This window comes from Macrosteles quadrilineatus, unplaced genomic scaffold (genome assembly GCF_028750875.1).
Source record: "Macrosteles quadrilineatus isolate MER2022 unplaced genomic scaffold, UCM_ALF_1.0 Scaffold_9__3_contigs__length_116548681, whole genome shotgun sequence".
In the NCBI taxonomy this organism is placed as follows: Eukaryota; Metazoa; Arthropoda; class Insecta; order Hemiptera; family Cicadellidae; genus Macrosteles; species Macrosteles quadrilineatus.
Genome location: NW_026542602.1, coordinates 88,818,682 through 88,836,064, shown reverse-complemented (window position 1 = coordinate 88,836,064; position 17,383 = coordinate 88,818,682). Strand labels below are relative to the sequence as shown.

The 17,383-nt window shown below is 35.5% G+C and overlaps 2 protein-coding genes across 2 annotated transcripts in view; both read right to left on the bottom strand.

Annotated features, from left to right (window-relative positions):
• LOC129002506 (ATP-dependent RNA helicase DHX8-like) overlaps window positions 1-12,768 on the bottom strand; it is a 28,414-nt gene extending 15,646 nt beyond the window's left edge. The window contains exons 1-11 of the mRNA XM_054430364.1: window positions 12,666-12,768; window positions 9,901-9,986; window positions 8,174-8,433; window positions 7,423-7,827; window positions 4,914-5,130; window positions 4,325-4,437; window positions 3,645-3,783; window positions 2,575-2,742; window positions 2,269-2,431; window positions 1,203-1,384; window positions 548-635 (exon numbers count right to left, since the gene is read on the bottom strand). Coding sequence (XP_054286339.1) covers window positions 548-635; window positions 1,203-1,384; window positions 2,269-2,431; window positions 2,575-2,742; window positions 3,645-3,783; window positions 4,325-4,437; window positions 4,914-5,130; window positions 7,423-7,827; window positions 8,174-8,433; window positions 9,901-9,986; window positions 12,666-12,759 — 1,915 coding nt within the window. The 5' untranslated portion in view covers window positions 12,760-12,768. The remainder of the gene's footprint in view (window positions 1-547; window positions 636-1,202; window positions 1,385-2,268; window positions 2,432-2,574; window positions 2,743-3,644; window positions 3,784-4,324; window positions 4,438-4,913; window positions 5,131-7,422; window positions 7,828-8,173; window positions 8,434-9,900; window positions 9,987-12,665) is intronic.
• Window positions 12,769-14,324: 1,556 nt separating this feature from the next.
• LOC129003036 (uncharacterized) lies at window positions 14,325-15,753 on the bottom strand. The gene has a single exon (XM_054431239.1). It carries the CDS (start codon window positions 15,721-15,723, stop codon window positions 14,572-14,574), a length of 1,152 nt encoding a protein of 383 aa, XP_054287214.1. The 5' UTR covers window positions 15,724-15,753; the 3' UTR covers window positions 14,325-14,571.
• Window positions 15,754-17,383: the final 1,630 nt, after the last annotated feature.

Genomic DNA, 17,383 nt, shown 5'->3' with positions numbered 1-17,383 from the left:
GAAGACAGTTTAAGAGGGTAAGCAGAAAATGCTCAACTCAGATCGATAGAAAAATGAGAAGAGCGAAGTTTGAATAGGGAATTGACAACAAATTGTGTTGATTGTGACAGAGGAAAGGAGACCAAAAAAGAAGACATAAGAGGGTTGATAAAAGAGATGAAGAGTGAATTGAAATCCTCTCATAAGACAGATTTTATTCACACGACTAAAACAAAAATCTCTCACCAGGCCAAGAAAATCATGTTTTATTTTGCATGAATATTAAGACAAATGCTGTTCTATCCAACATACAATAAATAATAAAATGTTGTTGAATCCCAAATGATCTTATTACATGATGTACTTTAAATAGTGTGGTGTTATGGTGAACACAAGTACACTTAAATACAATGGTTGAAAAATAAGTTTGAAGTTCGAATCGAATATTTAAATGATCGACCTACCATTTGGATATAATATATGTTTTCTACTTTTGTAAGAGAAATAGCACAGCAATGTAAAAGTGAATATTCTGCATCTCAATAATTCTTTTGACTTTTCAACTTACCGGCTTCAGCGAGATACTGTGTAATCTGAGTTGTTTTTCCTGAACCAGTCTCTCCAATGACAATCAGGATTTGGTTGTCAGTAACTGCCTGTAACCAAAAAATATGAATAAATAAATTTTAACTGCTACAAAAACATTTATTTTAAATAACACAACGAAAAACAGATGACAGAAATTGTTGTGGAGATAAATCATAAAACTGGCAGCAATAACGTATTTGTATCATGATGACATGATGATGAATGCACACTACAACAAATTTTTGATTAATAAAGCTTATAGCCTACTGCTTTTCTACTAGAAACTTAGAAACTATACACCTGCCACTACCTCTGTAACAACATTAACCTACCATCACCAACAACAAACCTCATACAAAGAAAATGATCATTAGTGTGGCTTAGGTTTATATAATTGGGTCAACTTATCATAAACAAAAACCGAAAAAAATGCAATCGACTATACAACTGACCAGTATGGTAGTTCAAATCACCATTCAGAAAAAGTTGGCATCTTGCAACAGAAATAAGTCATTTTCATCAGCACACTCTGTACTCTGTAGGTGACACAATTTTATGTTGCACTCTAAAACTGGCTTCAACTTTAACATGGGAAAGAAAAGTAGTATCTATAGGCCTACTAAAAGGCGACCTACCTTAGTCAGTTCATCCTTCAGCTTGTATATCGGCAGACTCTGTCTCTGTTCAAGCAGTGTCATATTCGTCTTCATTCCGAAGGAGCTCTTCTTGCCTCCGATTACATGTTTCTTCCACTCAGGCAGATCTTGGTTTGTCAGCCCAATGCCTCTCATGTTGGCTGCCAGTGCTCTTCCATCACCTGCAATTGACAGGGACATTTTAGTTGTAAGGTATGGAACTCAGAATTTATGTTTTTGTTTATTTAAGTTCATAATTTTGAAGGGTAATTATTTTATTTGTATGTAACTAACAGAGTTGTTTGCAAAGGTTGTGAACAACTCTGGTGTAGCAGTTTTGTTTTTGTTCTTCTTTTTTATCACCTTTTAACATCTCTCAATTTTATATGGTTCTCATATTACATGTATTTTTCCTCATACTGTAGCAAAAACAGCCGATTATAATATGATTGGGGGTCAAGCATTTTTAGTCCCTAGGGAGTAAAGGTCAGCTGTTGTAAACACAGTTGTAGGCTTTGATTGTAAGCAATCGCATAAATCAAAAGCATGTAGGCCTATCGCTCGTTTTAATCAGTTGTAGCTTATCAGTTTGACACATCGATGGTATAATGTACACTAACACAATCGTAATAGTCTAAAGCTAAAGGACTGAATCACTTGCTAAACAGCTGCTAATTTGCATAAGCTAATTTAAAAACAAGTTCGAAGTCGTTCTAAGAAGTCTTTAGTCTTTCTAACTTAGTTTGCTTGAACAATGGTGCAATTTGACATAAAATATAGTTCATCAACGCAGGCAAAAAGTGTCTTTTCAACCCTAGCTTATTTTCCAACCTCAGCTGCCCTTGGTCGTAAAACTTTAACTCAGGTCTAAAAGAGTCACTTTACGCCAAAGTGATAAACTATACTATTTAGAACTTTGAATCTTGCAATTGTACATTTTTATTATGATTTATTTTAATGCACCTGTCATCCTGTCAATTGTAAACATGTTTGTACTAACTTAAGTTATCATTGAAAACTGGTTAGTGTGGTAAATAAATTAATTGAGTTGAATTAAAAGACTCACTCTCTGGTAAGGGATCTGTCCAGTTCTTGCTGAGCCCGGTAGGTACTGAGTCCATCTCCTGCTCTCTCTGCAACATCTTCACTTCTCTCCGTTCCTTGGCCAAGGCACTCTGCATCATGGCCGCCTGGGCTAGCGATCCATCAGGGTTCTTTACGATCCTCACCTATGACAATAATAACCACATAAATCTGTGATGGAAAATGAACGTTCTTTAGCTTTTTGGTACCTAATAAAAATAAAATTAAAAAAAAACTACTCAATATGATGATTAAACACTATTTCAATCACTAAATTAAGGTTTGTTACCGGACTGAGATCGTGCAGGTTGCGTCCGTGGCCTTGCAGAAAGGGTGGTTCTTCTTCAACCATTTCTATCTCGATGTCTTCCTCTTCTGCCGTCTCCTTCGGCAGCAATCCTGTCTCCTCGTCAAAATCTGGCAGCTCGCTTTTGTCTATGCAACTTGCCGACAACATCTGTCAACAGTTAGTGACAATTGGTTATCGCAAGGATCTTTGTGAGGGTATCTCCTTTAAAGAGACAGTTTTGCTCATTTAAGTAACTCTTTTTTACTTGGTGGGTGGAACTTAAGTTTAAGGTTCCAAATCACAAGGTTGCAGCATTATTTATCTCATAGCTTAAAGCCATCGGTGATTGACAAAATTCATATCCGAGCTTCTAGACTAGAAAACCAACTTTTTAACCACTAGACCAACTAAACCCCCAAATAATCAAATGACAATACTCTACTTTTCTAGAAAAGTTCCTTCTAAGGTTCTGAGAAAGCTCTGAGGAAGATGGTCAACACTAAATAAAAATTAACTGTTTTGGAAGAGAGCATGTAATCTATCTGTTATTTTTCTTCAAACGATCCTACTTTTCTAGAAATGTTCCTTCTAAGGTTCTAAGAGATCTCCAAGGAAGATGGTCAACACTAAACAAAAATTAACTAATTTGGAAGAGATCATGTAATTTATCTGTTATTTTTCTTCTATTACTATTGATGACATTTAACTGTTTGGCCAAACTTCAGAGTATTTTTATGTACAACTCAAAAATGCTGTCCTTTAAAAATTTGTGGATCATCCATTTTCCATTTTCTCTTGTTGGTCTAAACACTTTCCTCACTTTATTTTCTAAAGTGAACTACTTTTTGTCTGTTCATTTGTGCGCTGAAATGAGCTTATTATAGTTTTGCAAATTTTGAGCTGTGTGAGAGCAGGAATAAATGTTAAAAATATTTGTGTGGCAAACATGCTTCTATCGGGACTTGGTAAAATTTATTCAGCAAACTAAAACATTTTTTTAAGAAATTTTACATATGTAAGAATAAGACAAATAAATAATATACATAGTACTACCACAGAGAGTAGTTTACCTGTTTTAATTCCCACTTCTCAGGGGATGAGATCCTGTTAACCCTCTTACGGCTGTTAGTCTCGTCAGACTCCAAAGCTCCCTGTAGTTGCAACAGTGACGTAGGCCTGTCAGGGTTACGATGAGCTGTCTCCTCATCCCTGTCCAACACGTTTTAACTCTTACAACCTTTCTTTGTAAAAAATAATCACGTTTAAATTAATGAATAAAAACATTAACAAGCCATCAAAATTATTCATCTATCTGGCCCTGGACTATATTGTTAATGCAAAAAGAGGTTAGGAACTCTATACTTGGGTCAAATAGTCCAACAATTATACGGTAATAAACTCACATGTTTTGTTACAGAAGTAACATTTTCAAAGCTTGCAACTTTGTCAATCAAACTTGCACTAATTAGGAGTAATACTCTGCATACCTAATTAAAACTCGCAAAAGATAAACATATAAATGAATTAAATTGAAAAATTGTGTAGCATACATGGCAAAATTTTTTCCTTTGAACTCCTTAGACCATGATAATGTGTCAAAGGCCTTCTTAAGTCATATCCAAACACCCTTAATATATATTTGTTAAAACTTAGGTTATAGTCCCTATTTATAAATTTACTTTATCAAATTATTGAAAAGGCAAGTGATTCAAAAGATTTAAAATGCACTATTTTCATAAGTTAACCGTACCTTTCTCGATTAAGATGACTATGACTAGTGGGGTTCAAATCTCGTCCAGTGTCTTGATCCACGTCCTTCATTGAGAGAGAAACTTTCTGTCCGGTTACAGAGAGAACTTTCACCTGTCAATTATTCATCCCTCATTAGATATTTTGAAAATCATCTAAGCTTTAAGTATTGCGAAAATTTTGTATTTAACTTTTTTGTATAAATTAAGGTAGCAATTAGGGCATTTTGATTGTATAACTTTTATATTACATCAGTATAAGATTGAGTTTTGAAAATGTTAAGAGAATACGCCTGATTTTAAAAGTAGTAGTTTCTCAAAGTGGCTGTGTAGAGCAACATCCACTTTGAGAAACTACTACTTGTTTTTAGATTTGCAGTGCATTTTCTGTTAAAACAATAATGGTAACACCAAAAGATGTCAGCAATTTTGTTTTTGAGCTTGGAATCTTGAAAATCACCAATAAAACCCATATAACAAAATGTTTTCTGAGTGTTGGCGGTTTTGAGATTTGGAAATCAGGTTTGACATATCACTGACATCACTAATGTCTACCTATTTCAGTACCTATTCAGAGTCAATACTACTCACCCTGACTTTGCTGCCGCGTACAACTACATCGCTTACGTTGGTAACTCTGCCTTCCCTCCTCAGTTGACTCACATGTACCAACCCTTCCCACCGACGTTTTAGGCCCTCTAGTTGTACGAAGCAGCCAAATTGTACAATGTTGGCAACCTTGCCAGCATAAATCTTTCCTACTTCTGGCTCCTCGGGAAACTGTTTAGACTTGGCATCCCCTCCGTCCCTTAAAATGTGCATTGAGACATGTTAAAACTATTTAATAAAAACTACCGCAGAATAAGACCTAACCCAGAACTTACCCTGAGCTATACAAAAAGTTGCGTTTGAATCTGCTACTGTCTAAACTTGAATTTATAAGTGCTATTGTAGCTGGCTGGTGCCAGGCCAGACTTGAGGGTGGAAGGAGAGAGAAAGTACGTCACACTGCAGCTTCAAACGCAACGTGTTTATTGGCTCGGTAAGAGTGAGTAAGGTCTTTATGATATGATATTAGGCCTATAGAGTTCCTTTAATGATTGTTACTTTTATCTAAGCTTTAACTATTTGGTCATAATAAAGATGTATTGAATAGGTAGTATTGTTTTAAAGTCTTTTTAGTAGCATAAAGGATTGAGTTTGGAGTCATGCTCCAGTAAAATACCCCTGCCACAGCAAACCTGCAGACTTAGTGAATTTCCATTAGCCTGAATGGATTTACACTAAAATGTCTCATTAAAAATATCACATTTATTCCCTATTTAAACAGAATTTGTTTAACGAGTACTTAGGTTTGCTGCAACAGGGAGGGTAAAGTTTTTTTTTTTTATGTAAAATGTTCAAAGGTACTGTACTGTAGTTTAGTAAGAATTAAGAAATTAATATATTTTCCAAATTTGTTCAAAATATGTTCATAAACAAGCAAGCTACAACAGTTGACTTATTCTCCATAAGAATAACATGGTAATTTAAAAATTACAAATTTTTGAATTTTCTCCGTAACAATCAGGCGCATAATAACACTTCCATATACTAAATTATTTGTTTTTTTAAGCTCTACAAAATGGTTTAGAAAGAAATTGTGAAATTTAATGTTTTAGGGTCAAAAATGGGAAAAACCTATTTTTACCCCATAAACCCCCGTTCCCATAGTCCGATCATGCTGGTTTGCGAACTCATTCTAGTTTATCCCGCCTTACACCTTCAAACCAAATTTTATTAAAATCGGACAAGAATTACTCAAGTTATCGTGCGGATGGACACACATATAAATATCTAAATATATAAAAGGCAAAGCCCTCACTGACTGACTGACTCACTCACTCATCACTAATTCTCCCACTTCCCATTTACCTAGGAGGCTGAAATTCGGTAAACCGATTCTTTGGGCATTAAATAGGAAAACTAAGTAGTTTTTATTCTGATCGGGCTTTCGGGCTCCGCCCCAGTGGCTCTGGAGTTTCCCATGTTAACCTTATGAGTACTCATATTTAAATGGAATGAATGAATCTTAACAGCTGTTTCAATTAAACAAGTTGAAACTGTTCTATGATGTTCAATAGCATTAAAGTTACAAGGATTACCAACAGGGTGCAGCACTATTATTTCTTTTACATTTATGACAACAGCTAATTTGCAACCAAAAGGTGAGTGAGCGTAGCGAACGAACTTCAACCTGGAAGCGAGTTAGCGTAGCGAACGAGCTAACCTGAAGGCAAGTGAGCGGAGCGAACGAGCTCCAACCTAAAGGTGAGTGAGCGTAGCGAACGAACTTCAACCAGGACGTGATTGAGCCATGCGAATGAGCTCACTTGTGAAGTTAAACGGGGCAAAGCCCGCGGGTACAGCTAGTATCTATATATAGGATACATAAAAATTTGAATGAATGGTGTTTTTGGCCTCTGGGGACATCAAAATGAAAAAGTAAATCGGTCCCGGGCCTAGGTCTTACCATGAGACCTACGGTAATAGCTACTTCCCTATAGGAAAATTCGCTAAAACATAATTTTATAAATAATTACAAAACTACCCTCTGGTGGCTTGATGTCATATGACATAGCTTAGAATATATGGAAAAATAATTAGGCCTACTACAGTTACAAAGTACCTACCATACACTCTATTAGCTTAATAAACATTGAGATTAAAATGTATGATTTTGTATGATTTTTTTTTGTATTATGTATGCTTTTTAAAATGTAAAAACTTTGAACTTTTTAAGTAGAAAAAACATTTTATCAAAACATTAAAAGCATAGCATGACATTGTAGTCGGAAGTTATATTTTGGAACTCCAACAGTATTCCATCCTTGTGTCATTGTATAAAATAACACTTTCCTGTTATCAAATTATCCTGGAGAGTACAATGAAATTAATTTTTTTTATATCTCCCTACATCTGGAACCAAGATTAAATGTACAGGATTATACTAAAATGATCAAATATTTTATTTTAAACTGAATCCAACATAATAGTTTATGTGATTTTATGTTTCAGGTAGTTAGATCTGAAAAATATTAAGGTATTAAGTTCAACTTACGATTCCTCGTCACTTGAATCTTTCCTTTTCTTCTTTTTCTTATCATCAGGTGTTCTGCTCCTGCGTTTATCTCTTTTCTCTTTGTACTTGTCTCGGCTTTTATCTCTGCTTCTTCTCCTTTTGTCTCTACTTCTACTTCGTCTTTGCCTACTCCTGCTTCTACTTCTGCTCCTACTTTTTCTTGACCTCTTCCTATCCTTGCTTCTATCCCTTTTCCTTCCATGTCTTTCTCGACTTCTACTCCTACTCTTGTCCCTTTTTCTATCTCTATCTTTCCTACTTCGGTCCCTGCTGTGACTTCGTCTTTCTTCTTTTAACGCTCTGTTAGGTTTTACCTTATCTTCGGGTTCAGAATCACCGCTACTAAGGGGTTCTTTTTTAACCTTCGGTTCATTTACACTGAGCCTAAAAGAGAAAAAGACAGTTTTTAATTGCAGTAATGCACAATACAATTTATGTTGAGTACAATTCTACATTATGTTAAGTGCTAGGTACATAATAAAACACATGAAAAAATAATGAAAAAATATAGACTGAACATTTGGATTGTCATTCTTCCATTCTCATTTTACAAGTGTTGAGAAACTAGAAGGCTAAATCTATGTATTTTTTATTTATTTATTAACATTCTAATCTGCTATGTCAATAATACTTAAGCCTATATCATGCAACTACAGTGTTTACCGTAAAGCAGAAAACATGTAGGATAGAACTGGTTTTTAATTGGAAGATTAAAATCAGCAACACTCACATCATTTGAGAGGGAGCCAATGCTTCCAAGGCAGCCATAGCATCATCCACTACATCAGCTTCACTCTCTTTGTTCTTTTTCTTCTTTTTCTCCCCACCACCGTCGTCATCGTCAAAGAAAGGCCCATCATTGGGCAGTGCGAGGCCAGGAAACTGTTTGGCCAGCTTGTCCGTCTTTGTATCTTCATTGGCACCAGTGGTCGCTGCCGGCTTGGGACGCATATGTTGGATGATACGCAGCAAGTTTGAAATGAAGGAGTCCTAGAAAAGTTTTTAAATATATCATTACTTGATCTTCAAACAATATGCTTGAAAGTCGACCAATGCCTAATGCTAATGGAAGAGTCATAAAACAGATGTAGCCTAGTTCTAATTAAGGTTTTGGCGATTCCTGTAAAGTTCTGAGGTCGGCCTTTGGGAAATAATACTGTAGAGGGGCAGGTCTCAAAACCTCAAGAGATTTTAGGGAAAATATATTCCTGATCTTCTGAGGGATATATTTAATTCAGGATTTTCTCGTGATGTGATTTGTTCCAACCGGCAAATTCTCCAATATATAGCCTAGCCTAAGTGAATATGTAGGCCTCAATTAACTTCAAAGGTTTAAAGATCGGTAAGCTTTTCTATTCTACAGATACACAGTAATTGCAAAACAGGGTAATGAAAGTATTCTTTAATGTTATTAAAATAGGCTACACATTAAAGTAAGCCTATTAAAGTACCTACTCATTGTAAGTCAAGCTGAGCGGTCAATAAATAAATCAGTAAAACATGTGTAGCATTGTTAGAGCTTAACTAATCTCAATACCTTCAGTGAACAATAAAAGAATATCAAGTGTAACAGGCTTACTTTGGGCTTAGGCCTATATTGATTGGTTTAGATATATTTTATCAACACGTTTGCTGCTTGCATGTTAACCGGCTAAGGGCCAATGTGCTGGATGAGTGCACAAAAACGTTTGAATTTAGTTTCATCCAATAGGAGAGTTGGATATAAATTAAATAGCATGTGCTGACATTATAGTCATTGTGGACATAATTTTACAAGAAGCCAACAGATTAAGGACCACCAGGACCTTAAGAAACAAAAGTGCTAACAGGCCCGAAACAAAAATGCTAACAGGCCCTCAGTATTGCCGAATAAGGAAAAAAAAGCAGCCGGGCAAAGTTCCTGGATACACCATCAAACAATTTTAAACAACGCAAAAAAACGTGTCGGACACATTTTAAGGTAAGGTTCCTTCCACAATAGGACTAGGCTACTACATGCAGACATTTTAAATATCCTCTTCTGTCCACTAAATCTAAACCAAAACCCAACTACACTGTTCAAAAGCACTGTCAACAAATGCAGTCAGATAACAAAATTTAGCTAATCCGAAACCGAATTGCACAAAAATTACGTTAGAAACCGGCTCTACACAGGGCGACAATAACAACGTTCCCCTGCCGAATGCTGGCATCCCACTGACTGTTTCAGTTTCAACGATGGGAGGGGTAGGTTTTGACATCATAGCTACAGTGAACGTGTTAACTAAATAACTTATAGGCCTACAGGAATAGGACTTAGGCTAATTATTTAAGTTACTTATGCATCATTGGGCCAGAAGGCATACATTAGAGGAAGCTTAGCTTTAACTTATTCAACATTTAAACAGGTTTGTGAGCGTTTTGAAAAATGTAAAGCGAACAACTAAGTTATAATGTGACAAAATGTGTAAAACTTACAGAAAATTCTGCCCCATTTTCAAAGAGTACTTTTTTGAAAGAATCAAAAGTGTCATTCTTCTCTGCTAGGTTGATTATAAACTCAGCTGAAACAAATAAATTACAGTTAGGCCTATATTTTACATATTTGGGCGGATAACAATTTATTAGGCGATAGCACAGAAAACGTACTACTATAACCCAGAATGCCAACCGCATGGTAAAAAGCATTAAGCGGTTTGAGAGAGCTTTGCCTGTCAATCCGTAGGCAGCGCCACCAGCGTTGCTATGCTATTGAATGGCAACGCTCGTGGCACTGCCTACGGATTGACAGGCAAAGCTCTCTCAAACCGCTTAATGCTTTTTACCATGCGGTTGGCATTCTGGGTTATAGTAGTACGTTTTCTGTGGTGATAGGGCCTAACGTCAAAACACATTACTTAGGGCCTACACTAACTTAACATCCTACTAAAAAAAGTAAACAAGTTCTTGGCAGGCTTGTATAACCTAAAAAATACTTTCAAAAACACGGCTGCACTGTGTCAACAGTTTTTTAATGTTACCTTTTTTAGTGAGTTCATTTCTTTTTCAAATGATCTTTCAGTTTAAGGGTTTTGTTTTTAATCGCAACATAAAAAAGCATGTTTTACACCATACCTAAAGCAAAAGTCTTAAATTCTAGTGCATCAACTGAATAGGCCTACAGCGAAAAAAGTTAGGTACTGGGTAATTTATTAAGTTTCATATTAGGCCACTATACTAAGTAACTTACAAAGTAATTTTGAAAAACATTTCTCATTATAGGCTTTATTTGGCTCATATTTAGCACTTAGCTTATTTCCTGGGGCACTTTTTAAAGAAAAGCGTTTAAAACTTAACTTACCTATCCAATTTCTCCCTGAAAATTGCTGAAAACTTAAGTTAGGGTTATGACAACCCAGGAGTGTTGCTTTGCTGGCTATCATACAAAAGAATATATTTTAAAGATCTTTTCATAACTAGGCCAATTGTCTAAAGTTATATCAGATCATAGGATGTACTTCCTTCGCTTTACACTCTCACTCCAAAGTGTGTAAATTAAGTTTTATGCCCATCGTCTATGCTGCTCAAGATAATCTAGTCTAGTTCAAGATTGTTTCCATTTTAAATCAGTGTTTGATGAAACAAAGACACATAGGCTAAGTTAAGTTAGGCCTATCCAATTACCTAAGTTAATAGTTGTAAAGAAAGGGGAAGGAGGCACAAATGTCACTGTAGTAACCATAGCAAATAGATAGTAGGCCTACCTCAGTTAGGCGTAACTTAAACCTAGGCTAGGCAATTCACTAAATGGGAATGGAAGTACCTAAGTTAAGTTAATCATCTAACTTAAGTAGCCTACTAACTTAACTCTCCGAGCGTCACTCGTCGAAAAATCAACGCGCTACACACTTTGTGTAGTGTCACGCGTCGATTTTTCGACGCACGAACATCGTTTACGGCGAAGGCTCTATGACTGACTACATTGGATTGAACTCGATCGAGTTAGGTAAAAACTTATCGTTCTTTTCGTTATATTCTACGCTTTCTCCAGAGGTCTGTCTCTAAGCACTTTATGTTCTCCGAGCCGATCGTAATTGTAGCAGACAGCTGACGTGCGTACTTGTAAACAGCTAGGTTACCCTCGGACCGATGACTGATGTGTTTTATTACGTTCATCATTGTTTTAGTGTTAAAAATCAAAAGTAGTGATATACGTGGAGCATTATAAGAAGATTTAAGTGATTTTGAAGGGCTGGTTGATGATCCTGAAGAAGTAGGTAGTGATATTGATGTAAATTATCAGCCAGATTCCTAGCTATGGTTAGGCTATGCATTCTTAGCCAAATGCTATGTACTGAAATCTGTTTTTTGCCCATAACTTATTTATTTGCAAATCTACTTCCTTATATTAGCCTATTATATATTTGTAATCCTCATAAAATTTAGAACAAAGTGGCTATTTTCAAATATTTATAGGCCTATAATTTATACAATTTCATTGAGGGCGAACTTATTTTTCTTTTGAAAATTTTCCAAAATATTTTTTTTTACCTAAAAATTTTTTTTGAAACAAATGTTCCTTATGTTTTATGTATAATATTGAAGCCCATGATTTTCCAAACAAAATGGTATATAGAACAGTAGAATTAACATTGTTTTAAGCTTCTCAGATCCGTTTTAATAAAACCTTGCAAATGCGCCAAAAATAGGCGGACATTAGGGCCTAAACTATGGACACTCGGAGGGTTATGGATAATCTTGTGCATCTAAGCTATCCAAACTGTCTGGATATTCTAGTTTAAAGATTATCCGTTTAAAGAATCACCAGGTGCAACCTCCTATAACTTACAGCGCAATTAAGTTGCCCCAGCGACTAACAGAAAAGAAACTGGAATTAAATTTCGCAACCTCCTATAACTTACAGTGCAATTAAGTTGCCTTAGTGACAAACAGAAAAGAAACTGGAATTAAATTTCAAAGGGAAGGCCTGGGCCTAAGCAGCAGAATAAGACAATAACTTCCATTTAATGAATGTAGGCTAGTAATTAAAATATTTGGAAGTAGCCTTCATAACGTTTTCAGAAAAATTTTGTCAAGGCCTAACGTTAAGTTTTAATGATTTCTAGGCTCTTTCGTTAGGATCTACGTTGTTGGGCTAACCTAAAAGCTTTAGCGCTGCATTAAGTTAAATTAACTTACTAAGTTACTTTAGATTAGACACTTGCATAAGATCAAGTAAATGTTATTTAAATTAATTTACTTACCCAAATCCTTGTCATTCAAACCATGATGATTTTCTAGCTCTGTACAGACTTTTGATACTAATGATAGATATTCGAGTTTTTGAACTTCATCCATTTTCTCTATTTAGATTCGATAAGTTAGGCTATTACGACGATATTATATTCTGCAATTATTATTATTCGTCTGAACGTATACTGGTTGGTCACTGACACTCTGTAGTCTGTGGTCTGTTCTGTTTTTGTGTTTATAATAGTCTGTTTGTTTTCTTACCGGTGGGGCACACGGGAGGGACTAAGGCTAACATATCTTGTAGTGTCAGCGTTCGCCGCTAGGACTGCTAAGTTGAAAAAATTTAAATAAATTTTTAATTTTTAATTTTTTGTTATAAAATTAACTTTTTAATTATAAAATATTGTTTTAAAATTATAAAATTAATTTTTAATTTTTAAAATTAAACTGTCATAACATAACCTAACCAACCAGACCTGCTGATAATATAAAAACTATATGAGATAAAAATCTAATTAATGATTACTTATAATTTTTAATTAATTATAAAATTAATTTTAAAATTTAGTATTATAAAATGAAACTGTCATAACCTAACCTAACCAACCAAACTTGCTGATATGAAAAATTTGTTAACAATAAAGATAGTACTGCCGGCGGGTTTCGAACCCCAGGCTTCCTGAACATCAATCCGAAACGCTACCGACTATGCCACGATCGCCGCTGAAATCACATCGTTTCGTTACGGTAATCGTGTCGCCTCAAGAGAAGACATTAACCACTATAGGTAAACCGTTTAGAAAGCGTCCTCCTCGTAGCATTGGTGCGAGAGAGAGATACCGAGCTGTGGGAGTGAGACAGACTATGGCTCTTCCCCCACTCCGCTGCCGCCAACCCCCAACCTTCCCGAACACCGCGCAGTGATACAACACAACGCAACACAAACACAACCCTGCAGAGTGCAGTGTACTCGCGTACTGCTACCGGACCTTCACCTCGCTCTCGTTGAATACAATAATTATTTCCTTTTGAACTACAATAATTCTTTGGGACTAAGTCCATCGTTAGGTAACACAACACACATAAATATAAATAGCTTAAGAACACTAATATAATAGAATAGACTAATGATTCTCACGGACTACCTTTATAGATATATTTGTTGATCAGTTATTGGAAGAACTTAAGCTTTGATAAATGTGAACCATATGTACAGTATGCATCATATTGAATGATATTGATACAAATTAATTTGTATAATTTTCAGTTTGAGAATAAAATAAACGACATACCTTAATTAATAGTGGAAACCAAATGTCGACGATCTAAATATTATCTCTATTCCGAATCGGTAATGAAATCACTGATATCACTGTCATCCTCAGATTCATTTTGGTTTACTGAAATTATCAGTCTGTCGATTTCATTGTCTATTATATGGTCTTTTTCCCAGTAATCTTGTTCGACCTTTTTGACATGTTCACAACATTTCTTCCATTCTTCTGCAGTGTATGACGTAAACAGACTGTCACAAAGTCTCATTTTTTGGTCCAATGTCTTTGCAGCTACATCTTTAGCAACCTGTATACATAAATACTTTTTAAATCCCATACGAACACGTAATTTCTTTACATTTTACATTGGTTTTTATACTGTTACAATTATATATATTAAGCCTACACGTACTATAATTATTAATTATACTAAATACTATAACTTGTTATTATAATTCAAACCAATTATGTGTTATAATGCTATATTAATATAGGAATTCCCGTAAAAGGTTATGTGTAGTTGGCTTAATACTGTTGTGTTAAAAAGTACTTTAAAAAAAATATATTAAACGCACTCCACCTATTTTCATATTGCCTCTTCCTCGACAACCGGATTGGAGTTATGAAAACAATTTTAATACACTTATAAAATATATGACAATAATAAAACATAAATTAAGCCTACCTGTCCTTTTATAGCTCCCCATACCAACTCAATGGGGTTGAGGTCGGGGTGATATGGTGGCAGTCGCAGCACTTGATGTCCAAAATTGTTAATAAGCTGGTCTATTTTGTACACCGGCTCCCTCTGGACGTTTTGCACCAACATCAAAAGTTCTACTTTGGTAAAATTTTCGTCATAGTCAATGTTGTGTTTATGAAGCCAGTCTTGAATGTTCTTCTTCAAAGAACCACTTGTTGGTTTTTTGTCTTCCTCTACGCAATGGTATTTTGCATTGTCCATCACTATAACGCTTGGTTCTTCAAGATTCGGCAACAGTTGTTTTTCAAGCCATTTATTGAAATTTTCATAGTTCATGGACTCATGATAATCGCCTGTTTTTTGATGTGCTTTGAAAATTGCCAAACTGTCCCTTACAAATCCATTTTCACCGCCACCGTGTGCAATTATCAGCCGTTCGCCTTTCCCAACAGCCTTGGTTACGCCGGGTTCCTCAGGACTTTGCCAACATTTACTTACTGTATGGTTCGCATTAACGTAAGTCTCGTCGATGTAAACAATTGGAAAGCCTTCTGATCTACATTTCTTAATTTTTTTCAAATATCGAATTCGCCAATCAACGGTTGAAGGGATTTCTACCAATAGTTTTCTTCTAGACTGGCATCTAACCCATTTAAAGCCCAATTGTTTTAACACAGATATTAAGTACGTCCTTCCACATGTTAAAATGTCTGCTTCCTCAAGAGCTGAAATGAGTGTCTTCACAGTAGGCAATTCTTTTTTTAAGATGTACATTTCCTGTATTTTCCTTCTAATAGCGGCTTTAGTAAAATCATCAACTTCAATTCTTTTTTTTCTTTCAGTCTTTTTGCCTGTAGGTGTAGAAAAGGTCAACTGTCCTCGGATTTCAATCGCTCTTTTTCCCTCACGAATAATTTGTTTTACGAGGGTTTGCCCAATACCTGTAGCTGTTGATGTTTCCTCGGCCAAATTAAATGTCAAATCATGTTCTTTCTTCATTCCTTTCAAGTGTTCTGCAACTTTATACACAATTTCTCTTGCCTGCTCTCCAAGAGGTCGACCAGATACAGAAGAAGATTTTGATGTCGCCATTACGTTTGTCAACAAACACAGGTCATATACCAATCTACCACAATTTCAAAAAACTATTTACTATTAAATAGCTACCGTAACTATAAAATAACTGAACAAAACTATCCCTACCTACTAAACTATCACTAACTATCACTAAATATTAACAATTATAAACGTTGTTGCAACTTTCAACAAAATGAAGGGGGAAATCTCGAGACATAAAAAGAGAGTCCGCGTGGAGGATTCAGCGCAGGGTCGTACTGACTCGTCACAACAATGCTTGTCAACAGATGTTAAATCACGATTATTAAAACAGAAACGGTATGTACCATAACTAATGATGTCACTAGCGTAAACACAATTGAGAATTACCATTGACTATACATTACCATTGACCTGTTGGTATATTAGTCAATGGCATTACTTAAACGGAACTGTGAATACAGTTATATAGTTATTGTTGCGAATTTCCCATATAGGGCTTTCCTCTGCAATGATCACATTTCCATCTTTCCTAGTAAAAATTGTAGCACTTCGGCTAACATCCTCGTTCATCTTTGGTAGGAATGTGAATCTTGTAGGCCTAGGTGTTCTTCATTATACAGGCTAATAACGATAGTAAATTCTTAAAAAATATTATCTTTATTTCTTTTACTCGGTGGTGTTCTATGACTTTAATGTTTCATGGGTTCTTTCAGTGATTAATTTCTAAAGATTTAGTTTTTTGTAGGACGCATTTCTTTGAATTGCAGCTTAAATATTAACAGCAATTAAATTATACAGCTGATCAAAATGTAAACTAGGGTTGCTTTCAGATAGGTGAAAGCCAGTTATATGGTGCAACACAAATAAACAACTCGATCACCTACTTATAACCTACACTTTACCTCCCTAATCTAACTTTACTTCAAAACTTTTAATGTAGTCATGAATACTCATAAACCCCGACCTACCTTCCCCACATGCCTAAATTAGATCAGTGTTCAATCTGCGTTTTATTAATAAGTGTAATATAGCTGACTGCACCGTCGATGTAATTCAACATAATATAACCTGTGATGTATTATCGGATTAAATATCGATTTCGATGCGGTTCGATATATCGCTTATTAAGTCCTGATTTCTAACATTTGCTGTTTCTGATCAGCTGGCAACACAAATAGGTTCCCAAGAAAGTAGTCACTGGTCCGTATATCTCCGCTCCTTGTTTATGCTCTATTGAGAAAGTAGTTCCGTATATTTTCTCGATTTTCAGTGAGTTCCGCGCCTTAAAAAAGTGTTTTAACGGCATTTTCTTGTTTATTTAAATCATAGGAATGGTTTAAAAACGTTTAAAAGAAAAGTCTAGAAAGTTTGGAAATACCTTATGATTCCCTTGTTTACATTTTTCTTGTAAACAAAAAACTGTCATATGGCTACTTTAATCCCATAAGCCTAATGTTAAAATTTGAAAAAAATAGATCCTGCAGTGTGAAAACGGACGTTGGCGGAGAGGGGGAACATACCCTCCCTCAACGTTACCTCCCCTACATGCGCTAAAAATTTCGCGCAGGTCGTTTTCTAAACGGTTTACCTATAGAGATATGACGTCACTACACCTTTAGCCTTAGTCCCTTCCGTGTGCCCATTCCGTTTTCTTACTTGCACGATAGTTTATTTTTGAAGGCATGTAAAAACT